At 37.3% G+C, this 13,347-nt stretch overlaps 1 protein-coding gene across 1 annotated transcript; it reads right to left on the bottom strand.

Moving 5' to 3' along the window:
• Window positions 1-2,286: 2,286 nt before the first annotated feature.
• GMNN (geminin DNA replication inhibitor) lies at window positions 2,287-13,012 on the bottom strand. The gene is made up of 7 exons (XM_060109947.1): window positions 12,875-13,012; window positions 10,653-10,707; window positions 7,631-7,708; window positions 6,742-6,889; window positions 4,323-4,405; window positions 3,906-4,016; window positions 2,287-2,700 (listed from the first exon to the last, which is right to left on the bottom strand). The coding sequence occupies exons 2-7, from the start codon at window positions 10,698-10,700 to the stop codon at window positions 2,539-2,541; spliced, it is 630 nt and encodes a 209-aa protein (XP_059965930.1). The 5' UTR covers window positions 10,701-10,707; window positions 12,875-13,012; the 3' UTR covers window positions 2,287-2,538.
• Between the last annotated feature and the right edge of the window lie 335 nt (window positions 13,013-13,347).

Genomic DNA, 13,347 nt, shown 5'->3' with positions numbered 1-13,347 from the left:
TCAGATTTGGGCCTTGAGGCATTTTTATGCTAAGCTATGATTTTAAAATCGCTTACCAAAATTTTAACAACAAATGGTTACTGTTTTCCTTTGTTGTCCCTTGTAAGCTCATCTCTCTCCAACATTTGGATTTTCTTAGAAGCAAATCCACAATAAGAATTTGAGCACAAGGGCTTTATTTGCTAATCTTCATGTGGACATGCTTTCATTTCTCTTAGGTAAATACCTAGAACGGCCGGATCATACAGAATGTGTATGTTTTTGTTTTTGTTTTTTTTTAAAGATGTTGGGGGTAGGAGTTTATTAATTAATTTATTTATTTTTGCTGTGTTGGGTCTTCATTTCTGTGCGAGGGCTTTCTCTAGTTGTGGCGAGCGGGGGCCACTCTTCATCGCGGTGCGCGGGCCTCTCACTATCGCGGCCCCTCTCGTTGCGGAGCACAGGCTCCAGACGCGCAGGCTCAGTAGTTGTGGCTCACGGGCCCAGTTGCTCCGCGGCATGTGGGATCCTCCCAGACCAGGGCTCGAACCCGCGTCCCCTGCATTAGCAGGCGGATTCTCAACCACTGCGCCACCAGGGCAGCCCCAGAATGTGTATGTTTAACTTTTAAGAAATTGCCGAACAGTCCGATGGCATCCGTGGCATTTAACATGGCCACCAGCACGGCCAGAGTCCCAGTTGCTTCACGTCCTTAACACTCAGTACGGTCAAGTTTTGTTTTTCAAACTTCAGCCATTCTGATGGGCACATAACAGTATCTCACTGTAGGTTTAGTTTGCACTTCCCTAAGGACTGTGTTGCCATCTTTTCACTTACTTATTTGCTATCTGTACATGTGCTTTGCAAGTGTCCAAATCTTTCCTGTTTAAAAAATAAGGTTGTCTACTTAATGAGTAGTAAGTTCTTTAGAGATGGAAGTCCTTTGTTGGGTATATTTTGCAAGTGTTTTCTCCCAGTCTGTGGCTTGTCTTTCCATTCTCTTAAGTCTTTTAAAAAGAAGTTTTTGATTTTTATTTATGCAGTCTGATTTATGGTATAATTCTTGATTTTTGTGTCCTTTTTGAGAAATCTTTACCAAATCCAAGGTCACTAAAATTTTCTCCAATATTTTCTTCTAGAAGATTAATAATTTTAGCTCTGCCATTAAATTTTAAAACCCTCTTCAATTCCTTCCTCTTTTGCTCCCTGCCACCAAATCCTGGCAATCCATTTTTTGACATTTTCCAGAAATACTATTTGCCAAGTCATCCTATTCTACTTAGCTCTCCTCTTTCTTTGGGCTAATGGCCCAAATCTAAAACACATACAGCTGCACTATTAGAGTAGCCACTGACCTCACATGGCTCTTTAAATATAAAATATAGAACTTAAAAAATTAAAATGTTAGTTCCCATTCATACTAGCCACATTTGTGCTCAAAAGCCATATATGGCTACCTGGTTATTATACTGGACAACTCAGTTCCAGCATCCCAGAAAACTTTATTGGACAGCGTTGCTATAGATTAATAATATTTATTTAAGCATTTAGATCAGGCACTCTGGTAAAGGTTTTAATTCTCACAAAAAAACAGAGGTGGACTTAATATCAGAGATAAGAAAATTAAAGTTCTATAAGAATAACTTGCCTAAAGTAATCCTTTAAAGCTTGACATTGCTCTTTATTGCCAATTTATACAAAGCTTCTTGTGTGCTTTCCACAGAACTTAATCCCAATGCTGTAAACTTTGCAAACAATTTCCCTTTATTTTGTCCTTTTTTTCCTTCAGAACAGTACATATGAGAAATCCTTAATTTCACCCTACTCTTACTTCATATTCCTTCACTATACATACTTTGTCTATACCAGTATGTGAAATGTGCAAATAGAAAGTTTCAGAACCCTTAGCTATTCATGCATCTCTTCATCTGCTCCCCACTTTGCTTCTCTAGAGGACTACCAACACCACCCCAACATTTTAATCTTCCAAGAAGAGTATGATCATACCAGCCTTTACCTGGCTACTCAGATTCACTTGGGGAGCCTTTGACTCTAGATGCTCACACTCCTACTGGGTTAGATTACCTGGGCACAGGGTCTAGAAATCAACATTCCCTCCAGTGAGCTTGAGGTGCAACCAGGTTTACGAGGTAAAACCTCAGCTATCTCAGTCTAAAAAGGGAGAATTCATTTTCCCCTTGTTTCCTCCAAGCTAGTTAGCAGATTAGAAAGGAAACAAAAGCACAGAAATAGACAAATTTTCTACCCAGACTCCTTATACTTCATTCTTCAAAATAGACACAAAGCTCAACAGAATGAAGTTTATTTATCATATACACAAGTCATGTCTGACAACTGAGAAAATGCTATTTACACAAAACAACACCGTAGATTAAAAATACGTAGTATTTGTATTTTAATACAATAATAGGGCCTCAGGATACAAACAAGGAAGTCTGAGTCCAAGTGTTCATTATAAAGTTATTTGCTCTGCTACAAAGAACGACAGTGGAGGTGAACGTTGGCAGTATATTTCTCAAGAGTCAGTATTACTGAATTTCACACACGCGGTTTTGCATCTGTAGAGGAAGAGACAACTTCTGCAGCACATGTACCCATTTCTGAGCCTTCTACTTCAGAATCCTCACCGGTTTCCTCTTCAGAATCAAATTCCTGACTATCCGGTGATTCAAAGTTATCCAGAGGTTCTTGATTCAGTCTCTTGTAAAGAATAAACCAATAATTTATTGTGAAAACTTCACAATCCAAGCCCATTATCAGTATGCTGATACAACGGACCCTCAATGTTATAATGAGGTTTCATTTCATAATGTCTCTATATTAAATTCACTTACATGCAGTCAAGTGTTTGTTAGATCAAAGTGCTAACCATGTTAGATCATATTTCTGAAAAGTCACAGTGTTTAAAAATTTGCATATATTTTTTTTAAGTACTCACATGCTTTCAGAATACAATTTAAATCAGTATTTCTCCAACTATCTACAGTAAAGGACCAGGTTTCCTAATTTCCCATCTGCTTTGGACCAATACTTCCATGGCAGTTAAGAGAGCTACTACAGTACTTCCAAATGAAAACTTCAAACGTGAGTTCTGTCATGGCACTAAAATGTACGGCAGAAATTCAGTACAAGAGAAGTTTTGATTTGAAAAATGTCCTTCCCAACAGCAAGATGATTTTTTGCAGACATGAATAAGTTTAAGACCTATTTTTTAAGACTGGTAAAGTAACAGTCATCAGGCTAATTCTTATAAACATATTAGTTACTTCCAAATTAAAAAAAAAAGTCAGATAAGACGACCGAAGGTATTTCATACACCAATTACCAGTTTTATAAATGTCAGTAATATCTCACTGGCATTATAGTTAAATTAAAAACTGTCTGGAGATAGATATATGTATCTGATTCACTTTGCTGTACGCCTGAAACTAATGCAACGCTTTAAATCAACTATACTCCAGTAAAAATTTAAAAAGAACAACCTGTCTGAAAATTTGACAACTGTGAAATATAATTTTCCATATATTTTTCAGATGTAAGTATTCCTTTCTACATTGTTACGAGAAAATAGGTGTTCTTTTGCTTCATAATAATAGCATCTAACAATTATTGAGCTCTCACTATGTACATGCAATTCTCTCAATTTTCTACCTATTCTCTACTTGTTATTCTCATAGCAAGCCTATAAAGGTAGGCACTATTACTCCCATTTTATAACTGAGGGAAATGGAGCCCTGACAGGATAAATAACCTGCTTGACTCAAACTTAATGGTGCTAGGCAGGGGGCTAGGACTCAAACCCGGGAAATCTCATTCCAGAGCCCGAACACTTGCTGCTCACACTACTCCCTCAACTTTATAGAAAAACAGATGCCTCTGAATCAGGTGAATGTTAGAATACCTACCTCTATTATCTCTGCCATATACTGTACGTGTTCTGCTACTTCTGCCAATTCCTTATTCTCCTTCTTCAGGCGGGCAATTTCATTGTCCTTTTGTTCAATTTCTTTATGAAGCTATGTGACATCAATCAAAAAGTTCAGTTTTTCATAGATTTGCTGTGCTATAAACCAAATTACCTGCCTCCAAGTACATAGCTGACACACATTTAGCACAACGTTCCTAACAAAGGTGCTGTCTTTGGCTCTCAACACGATAGGCTTCTTTTTGTATAATAGTTCTGGTAACAGAGTTGCCTAATTAAATTTTTATTAAGACAGCATTAAATCTAGTTTATATTGCTCTAATAAAATATCCTGGGCAGCAGAAAGAAAATAATCCTGGAATGCTTAAAAATTCCACAAATTATATTCAGTACATACTTTCTCATTTTCCTTAAGTGCTTCATAGAGAGCCTTCCTCCGTTTTTCCGCCACTTCTTTCCAATATTGAGAGGATGGATTTTCTAAAATAAATTGTTTTACATGTAACTTTGAAAATCATTACTGTTACATACTGCTGTAAAAGCCCAATAACTAAAAAAAAAAAAAACCAATAACTTGTCTATTTTTTAAAAGTTTACAATATCATTCAGTACGTAGTAATACACATTTTTTTAAAGATTAAAGTTAGAAAGCCAAATCAGTTTTTTTCTCTTATTTTTCCCAACGTTTTGAAGATTTCAGTCCCTTCAAAGGAACTGAAACACAGGTACAATACACATATAACTTTAACCTAGATTGTTAAAGGTGTCTGCAACATTTGCTTTGTGTGTTCATATTTTTTAATTTCTTTAACATTCACATTTGTGAAAAGTCCAGATCAGTTATTTTTACACTGTCCTTAAATTTGGATTTGTCCATTTCCATGATTAAATTCAAGCTACACAAGTTGGCAGGAACACTGTGTAAGAATGTTGTATCCTTCTCAGTGTATCACCAAAGAAGCACATACTAATTGGTCACAATACTGGAGATGTTAAATTTGATCACTTGATTAAGATGATTTCTCCCTTGTAAAGCTATTTTTTTCCTTTAGTAACAAATAAATAATCTATGGAGTAAAATTTTTGAGTCTGTGGTATTAATATCCAGTTCCCTAACAACCTTTCACCCAATTTTACCTCCACTGATGTTTCTTGTTCCTTCTACATTTAGTAGTTGGCATTATTCGGTAAAAGAACTTTCCCTACCCCAATTCAAAAGAAAATTACCAGTATGGATTCATGTATTCTTTTTTAATTCAATGTATTATAATCCGTTCTTGTCATTATTCATTTTGATGCTCAAGTTTTCCCAAATTTAGCCAGGGGGGAATCCCTTCAAGCAGACTCCTTGTCCTTTTAACCGGTACCCATCAGGTTTTGAGTACTTCCGTATTTTCTAACACAAGAGATTCCAAGCTCACTCTGTAGTTTCCCTGCCCAGGTCCTGGAAGCAGCCATTTCTCCTGGGAGCCTTAGTGGAGAATAGTGTTTACAAACCAAGAACTGAAAGCAATTGTGCTTCTCATTATTCGGGTGTCATTCGTTCCTGGGCTCTTTCATTGGCAGAGTTAGGAAAGGTTCTTTTTAAAAAAATCATCAGTTTATACCAACACTCCCAATTCCAGTCCCACAACAGAGTTCTTCCTTTCCTTCCCCATTACATACTGTATCTCCCTTAACCATACCATGGACCCAACAATATCAACATATTACTCATTTGCTCAATCCTAAAATATACACAAATTTTTTCCCAAACTGCTACTACACTAATACCACTGCCAACAAAAATTAAATTCAAGATTTCTTTATAGTTCTTTTAATCCCCACAGTATAGCCCTCTGAGGGTCTACCGTCAGAGTTCTGTGTTCAAGTTGCATGGATTAATGTTTTTCATCTATGTGGTATGTTAGCGATATAATGTATAGTTGAGTTATTTCCATATTTAACTTTAGTGTTTTTTTCCCACCAATCTTCATTAATTTTAGCCAAATCAGATATGAGTGTCACAAATCCTGTTGTTTATTCTACATTATTATTAGAGCTTCTTTATTTGTATTCAGTCAACCTTTCTATTGGCTTGGCCAAAAAGTTCATTCGGGTTTTAACATCTTACAGAAAAACCTGAGCGAACTTTTTGGCCAACCCAATAAATGAAATCCCACTGTCTACTTATGTTTCCCCTCACTGTCCTCAGGGGACTCAAAATGAGCCCAAATGTCACTATAACCTTGAGTAAGACAATTAACTTCTCTAGGCTCAACCTTTTTCCTCAGTAATAATGACCCACGATTAGGACAGAAGTAATCACCTTCCATAATCCTTACAAAACATCATTAACTTCCTCTTCTGAGTTCCACTGCCATTAGAAACTAGGATTTATTATAGGCACCTGCTTCTCATTCATCTTCACTCCCCTTATTATTCCTATTGTTCCCTTATTTCATTCTCCTGGTACCTTTTCTTCAAATTCATTATCTCTATACATTTTTCTTCTGAAAAGACTATTTCCAAGTCTTATAAGTCCAATATCAGAGCTGCCCTATTAATCACTTTCCTTTTCTTTAATATTTCATCCATATATGGATTTACCAAGCAGTAGGACCTGTCCAAATGTACAGTTTTATATATTTACACCATAAAAAATCTTAAATTATCAAAAACATAAAAGTAAAATACCTAATAAATTAAGAAGCTGTGGGCAGAGTTCATAACAGTACAAAAAATAATATTTACCCTTATTATAATTAAAAAATTTAAGATAAAAGCCATACACACACACACACACACACACACACACACATTTTTTTCCCCCATACCTGTAATCATAAGATCAAATGCTTCTTGGGTGACGCCTCCAAGATTTTTATTTTCACTGTGTTCTGGGTCAGTAACAACTCCAGAGCTGGAAGTCTTAGATATTAACTGGTCGTTCCAATGTTTCCGTTTGGACAAGCTTTTAACCAACTATAATGAAAATATATACATCAGTCATTTTGTTTAACGAACAAGAAAGCTAAGCGGTTTAGTCTCTTATGAATTAAAACTAAAGCACTCAGATATGGGGATATATGTATAGCTGATTCACTTTTTTATAAAGCAGAAACTAACACACCGTTGTAAAGCAATTATACTTCAATAAAGATTTTTTAAAAACCGAAAGCACTCGTATCTCTATCTTTCTGATGTCTTTGGCCCTTTTAAGAAATTACACAATTCAAAACTCTACCAAAATGTATAGTTATATTTTAGGAATTTTATTTACATCAACTATTTTGAATTAGAGTTGAGTCTAAGGCTTAGCTGAATTTATTTTTATTATTTAAATGATTCAGTACCATGGAAAGGCACTATTTTCAACCTGCAAAAGTCTAGAAACCCTCATCCATGATTTTATCATTTACATACAGGGGTAAATGATTGAATCTAACATTTTATTCTTAAAAAAAAAATCAAACATTATGCCTATAGGTTAACTCATAACTTATTACATTATCCCAGTTCTACTACAGGTATTCATACCACTTTTGAACTTCCTAAATTGAAAAATTAAAACAAAAACCACTTTTGTGGGGAATATACAATTGTTATCCTTAAATTATTTCCAAATTTCAAAGATTTAGGTATTTCTGACCAAGGAACTCTTTGAAATGTTTTTAATGTAAAGGTAGCATCATCTGTACCCCATTCTAGCTCAATAATACACACCTCATTTTCTCTTCCGACTAGAGATCCAGCCGTAGAAGGCTGAATCATCTTCAGAGTTCTTCTTGGAACAGGACTACTCTGAAAAGTCAAGATAATGAATCACCTGGTTAATAAGTTCCTATATGGATTGTTACCATCTCAATCCTACCATAATTTACAAAAGAAAAATAAAATGCTAAGGACACTAATGTTTGATCTGCTATATAATTTTATAATGCTACATATGATTTGATCAACTAGCAAGCTTATTATTTCCCTAAAATTATAATAAAGTTTGAAGAAATTCTAAGAATAAATCACATTACCCAAACTTGACACAAACAAGTAGCTCTTCTTCCATTTCAATATACGTTCTTGCTATAGTCATGTAGTCATTTGTTTAGTTAAAACAAAAATATAACATTAAGTTCTAGTACTCCAAACCATATATGATGAAATTCCAGTAAAACAGGAATATTTGTATTCCCTGTTAAAAAGATCTTCTACACAGAAACTAGAAATTTACCAAACATCATAACATTTAATGCTACCCACAAAAGAGGTAAATTGGAGGAAAAGGTTAATTATTTACACTGCAAAATACTTCTTTCCCCTAATCAAAAGGATTCATCTCAGGCTTCCTTTAAATTGCGAATAGTCCCTAACACATTTATATGAATCCACCAAAAGAATATCACTTTAAAGAATATTACACATGTAAGAAGACCCGCTTCCCCCCCTTCAACCTTTACCTGACTGTAGAAACAGTTTTGCTTCAAGCCCATTCATTAGCAGACAGAGAAAATGTCAGTGCTTGAGGCATACAAACACTCTAACATGCACAAGCTATTGTTTTTTGGAAAAAAAATGGTTTCCTTGTAATATGTAAATACCTTCCTGTATATTTCCTGATCTAAAAGGTCTCTCTATTTTTGCAAAAAATCATTAGCTATACTGCCACCACGAGATAGCAAACAATGGTGAACATGACACCAAAGCAGCGTGAGAAAGTTACGATTCCACACTGTACTTCACAGGACTAGAGTTCACCTTTCCCACGGTAAAGTTTCTACTGCTGATTATTATCTCACTATTTAACTGAAGAACAAATGCTGGCTACTGGGAGAACAAATATTACACCAACACTTCAGATATAATTTAGATTACAGATTAGTCAACATTGTCCAGACAAATAGAAGAAAATACAACTTTGGAACCTTAATAATAGGAGGTGTTAATTTATTTAAATGCTTGCTACTCATAAAGGCCAAAGAAGTCAGCTAAATGACCACTTCCAAGATTTAATTTCCACAACTGTAAGCTTTATAGCATCCAGCCATCCAAATGTAATATTGCTATTATCATTTTATTCATACAGATCATGCATTAGAATAATAATCTCTTTACAGCCAGAAAGGTTCTTATATATTGAGTCATAATCTTTTTAGAAAACAATTTGAGATTCTATGAACCCCCTCAAAAAAAAAAAAAAAAGAGCATACTCACACAGAATTTTGTGTATAATTGGCAAGGAAGCCATGAACTCCTAAAATTTGATCTTTTACAGACCTAGTTTCAGTCCAACTCCCTCATTTTACAGATGAGTAAACTGAGGCTGAGATGCTAAATAACTCACCCAACGTCACAGTTTTGGAGGCAGAACCAAACAGAACCCAGATCCTTTTATATCCCAGATAGTTGTACTATAGATAGGAAATATTAGACTTCTCTTTAACTGTTAGAATCTGCTGAAATTACATAAATTATTTGTCTGGGATTTGATTCAGTGGAGGAAAGGGGGAGTGAATGGAGATGGAGATGAAACAAGACTGGCCATATACTGATAATTGTTGAAAATGGGGGAAGTAAAATGAGATTATACTATTGACTCTATTTTTGAATATTTAAAATTTTTCATAATAAAAAGTTTAAAAACACACATACGAAGCACAGTGGGAAGATGCCATCACCCTTTATGAAAGCTGATGGAACAAAATTCACAAATTATCAATGCAAATTAGTCACGAAAAATAATGTAAGGAAGATACTAAGACAAGGTAAACAAAACAACCTATCAAAAAGCACCTGCTATCACTTACAAAAAGGCTTTTATTTATACTATTTAATTTAAATCTGGAAACTGGTACACTTTCCTGACAATGTAGTCTCATTCCCAGGAATTCTGAGAATACATATAGTCTAAGTTGTGTGGCAGGACCTCCTAGCTAAGTTGTAAATTCATTTAGAACCTTAAGAGCAAAGCCAGTCAAAATTACAAACTCAAAATTAAGCTCTGTCTTTATTGTTATAAGAATAAACATTTGGAACTAGATTTCCAGTGACAGTATAATACAGGGATTCAAGAAGTGTGGCAAAATGAGCAAGTTGGATGGTAATGAGCATAATGTATCCTGGAAATATATGCAATATAATGGAAACTGTCTCTGTGGTCAAAGACACTAATCTGAAGATACACAAAAAGGATTTTAATAAAATCATTTCATGAAATGTAGTAAAAGTAGAAACAAAGCATTTTTTGTATATAGAAAATCCTAAGGAATCTACTAAAAAACTATTAGAATAAACAAGTTTAGCAAGGTTGCAAGATACAAGATCAAGGTACAAAGATCAATAGTACTTCTATACAGTAGCAATGAGCACCCCCAAAATTTAATTAAGGAAATGATTCCACCTACAATAGCATTAAAAAGAATAAAATACTTAGGAAAAAATTTAACAAAAAAGTGAAAAACTCAAAACTCGAAAAACTTTGTTGAAACTTTTTTCTTTCAACAAAGCATTGTTGAAAGAATGTAAAGACCTAAATAAATGGAAAGACATCCCATGTATGTGGATCAGAAAACTTCATATTCAACCATAATTAATTTTTAAACAGTTCTCTATTGTTACTTGCCCTCAGACTAAAAACTGATTAATTCAACGTTCATAGAAATTATATTCAGGTTAAATTTGACTAAATTATGTCAAAAAACATCTAACTACATGCTTTCTATAACAAATTAAAGTGATTGCATTCACATACCTTTACATTCTCTTGGATTCCTTGTTTCTGCTTCATACTGTGATTCATTATACACCTGGTGAAGAACAGATTAGTAATTCAAAAACAGAATATGGTCTGCATCAGAAAGTGAAACCTAGTTTTTTGTTGTTGTTGAAAGTACAATCATAAAAATAAAAATTAAAAAATAATAGCAATAAAAAATGATGGAACTATCTTTTCTCACTGTACCCAAACTCAGCCCTGTCAATGACAAGTGACTAAAGCTAATGACTCTTAATATCTTTACTTTATACACACACATACAGTAATTCTGGCTGGAAAATATTGTTACAAAAGGGAAAATTTGCATTCTAAACAAACTTACAAAACGTGACAGTGTCCTGGATTAAATACAGGGCTCTCAAAGATCTGAAAAATGGACTTCCCTGGTAGCAGTGGTTAAGAATCCGCCTGCCAATGCAGGGGACACAAGTTTGAGCCCTGGTCTGGGAAGATCCCACATGCCACGGAGCAACTAAGCCCATGTGCTACAACTACTGAGCCTGCGCTCTAGAGCCCGCGAGCCACAACTACTGAGCCCACGTGCTGTAACTACTGAAGCCCACGCGCCTAGGGCCCATACTCTGCAACAAAAGAAGCTACTATAATGAGAAGCACACGCACCACAGTGAAGAGTAGCCTCTGCTCCCCTCAACAAGAGAAAGCCCCCCACCCCCGCACAGCAATGAAGACCCAACACAGCCAAAAATAAATAATTTTAAAGAAAAGATCTGAAAAACAGTCACCAGGAAAAGCAAAACCCAGATACTTGGGTGTGCCCAAGTCAAGAGCAGCATCCTAACTCTACTGTTTCAGAGGCAGATTTAAGCTATAATAAACTTGGCTCTGGTAACCAGCAATAACTTAATAGTGATTTAATATCCAATCAAATAAGATTATGCATTTACATTTGTAGGGAATGTTTAACCACCATCATGAACTGAGACGCTGGTGGAAGCAAAGCAAAGGGAGCAAGAGACAAAGGGCTATGTAACGCTGTTAACCACACCACTGGGCCAGACTCACTCCAAACCCAACTTTGAACTCCCAGCCAGGTCTCTCCCTCAAACAGATCTCCCTGATTTCTGTGGCATGCCTTTCTTTACCCAGTGCAGTGGCTTTTAAACTCTGACTATGACCCATCCCATGTGAGTACACTTTACACTGTGCCCTAGCACACACAAACGCAAACGAAAATGTTTAGGAAAGAAAATCTAATTGTGTGACGCACCCTATTTTCTATTCTAGTTAATATTAAGCAAATGCTGGTCGAGCTGAGCCAAGGCAGTGATTTTCAAACTGCGGGTTGCAGCCTGGGATTCCAAAATCACTCAGTGGTTGTTTAGAAAAATGTAACTAAACAGACGAGAAAACATCAGAGTGCAAGGCATGTGAGAAATAAATACTGCTTAGTGAAGGTTCTAATTTAGTTGGAGGGTTACATCCTACATTGCGATGTAAAAAATGTTCTTTAGTACATGCCCAGATTTAAAAAGTTGAAAGCCACGGGATCAAGTCTAATCCTTCACTTGTTCATCACACTCCCGCCAGAAACCTTGCGTCCTTACTTTTTATTCTCTAGTTCTTTTAAACAACTAGGTTGAAAACTCTGGCGTAGGACTGGGTCCAAGGAAATCCTGATAAACTGGTGAAACCAAGTGTCACCAAGTTCAATTTTTTTTTTTTAAGGGGGACGCAGAATTCAGGGACCTTGTCCCATGAGCCCAGTTTGCAGACCCCCTTGGATCACCGCCAGTTAATTACTGGTCAAGAGGGTGGATGTTCCGCCTCATCCCGACAGCCAGGCACGCACAGGCTGAGGCCCTCACACCAACCAGCTGCAGACAAACCGCCCCGCGACCCCGCCAGCTCGTCCTACGGACAGAGACCCAGAAACCAAAACCTGGGCAGAAGATCCGGTGCCCTCCAACCGCTGAGCGCGCCACAGGGACTGCGCCCGCCAGCCAATAGAGAGCGCGGACGGGAGAGCGCGCCAAAATAGATCCAACCAATGGGGCAGCCCCGAGCCTCACCTCCCTCCCCGTCCCGGCTCCTGTGACCGTTCAACAGCCCCTTCAGTTAGACCCCGGCAGCGGCCCCGCAGCTGTCACAGGACTACCCGACTTTCGGCCGGTGGGAGCCCAAAGCGGCTAGTCTAGCAGCCCCTGCGGACCCACTCCGGCCACCTCTCTCACACTTACTGGATGGAAGCGGGCAATCCTCGTAGCGAACTCACGTAGTTGTGGCTGCGGCGCCTCGCGTGGGGTCCACAGGCAATACGCGTTCGTCTCCGCAGCCGCAGGAATGCTAGCGCGCGCGGCTGTAAAGGACTAGAACTCCGCCCTTCGGCCCTAGAACGGCCACGTGATAGCCTGACACGAGACGGAGGGCGGGGCCATCCGAATCCGGCGAATCGCCTCTCGGCTGCGTCCGCTTCGGCTCTGCCCCTTCCTGCGTCTGCGTGGTGGGCGTAGCGTGTGTTTGGGCTGGAATATCCTGGCGCTTCTCCTACCTGATTCCTTAGTGTCCTCGGATCCTGCCTTCTGACCCGTGCTCGGAACTTCCCTTCAGAGTAGAATCCTCTTTTTTTTTTTTTTTTTTTTTTTTTTGACTTTTACAAGCGGGGAAAAGACCTGCGCCCACTAGTTGTAAACACTGGGAGAACAAAATACTG

This window comes from Mesoplodon densirostris, chromosome 10, assembly GCF_025265405.1.
Source record: "Mesoplodon densirostris isolate mMesDen1 chromosome 10, mMesDen1 primary haplotype, whole genome shotgun sequence".
NCBI classification, from domain to species: Eukaryota; Metazoa; Chordata; class Mammalia; order Artiodactyla; family Ziphiidae; genus Mesoplodon; species Mesoplodon densirostris.
This window is presented reverse-complemented; position numbering and strand designations above follow the sequence as displayed.

Bases quoted from the DNA above. Each gene is read 5' to 3' on its own strand.
- GMNN (XM_060109947.1), bottom strand. From the start codon at position 10,700: ATGAATCACAGTATGAAGCAGAAACAAGGAATCCAAGAGAATGTAAAG. The intron at 6,890-7,630 runs GTGTGTATTATT...TTTTCATTATAG, and splicing joins TAGTCGGAAGAGAAAATGAG to TTGGTTAAAAGCTTGTCCAA. The intron at 4,017-4,322 runs GTATGTACTGAA...GATGTCACATAG, and splicing joins CACTTAAGGAAAATGAGAAA to CTTCATAAAGAAATTGAACA.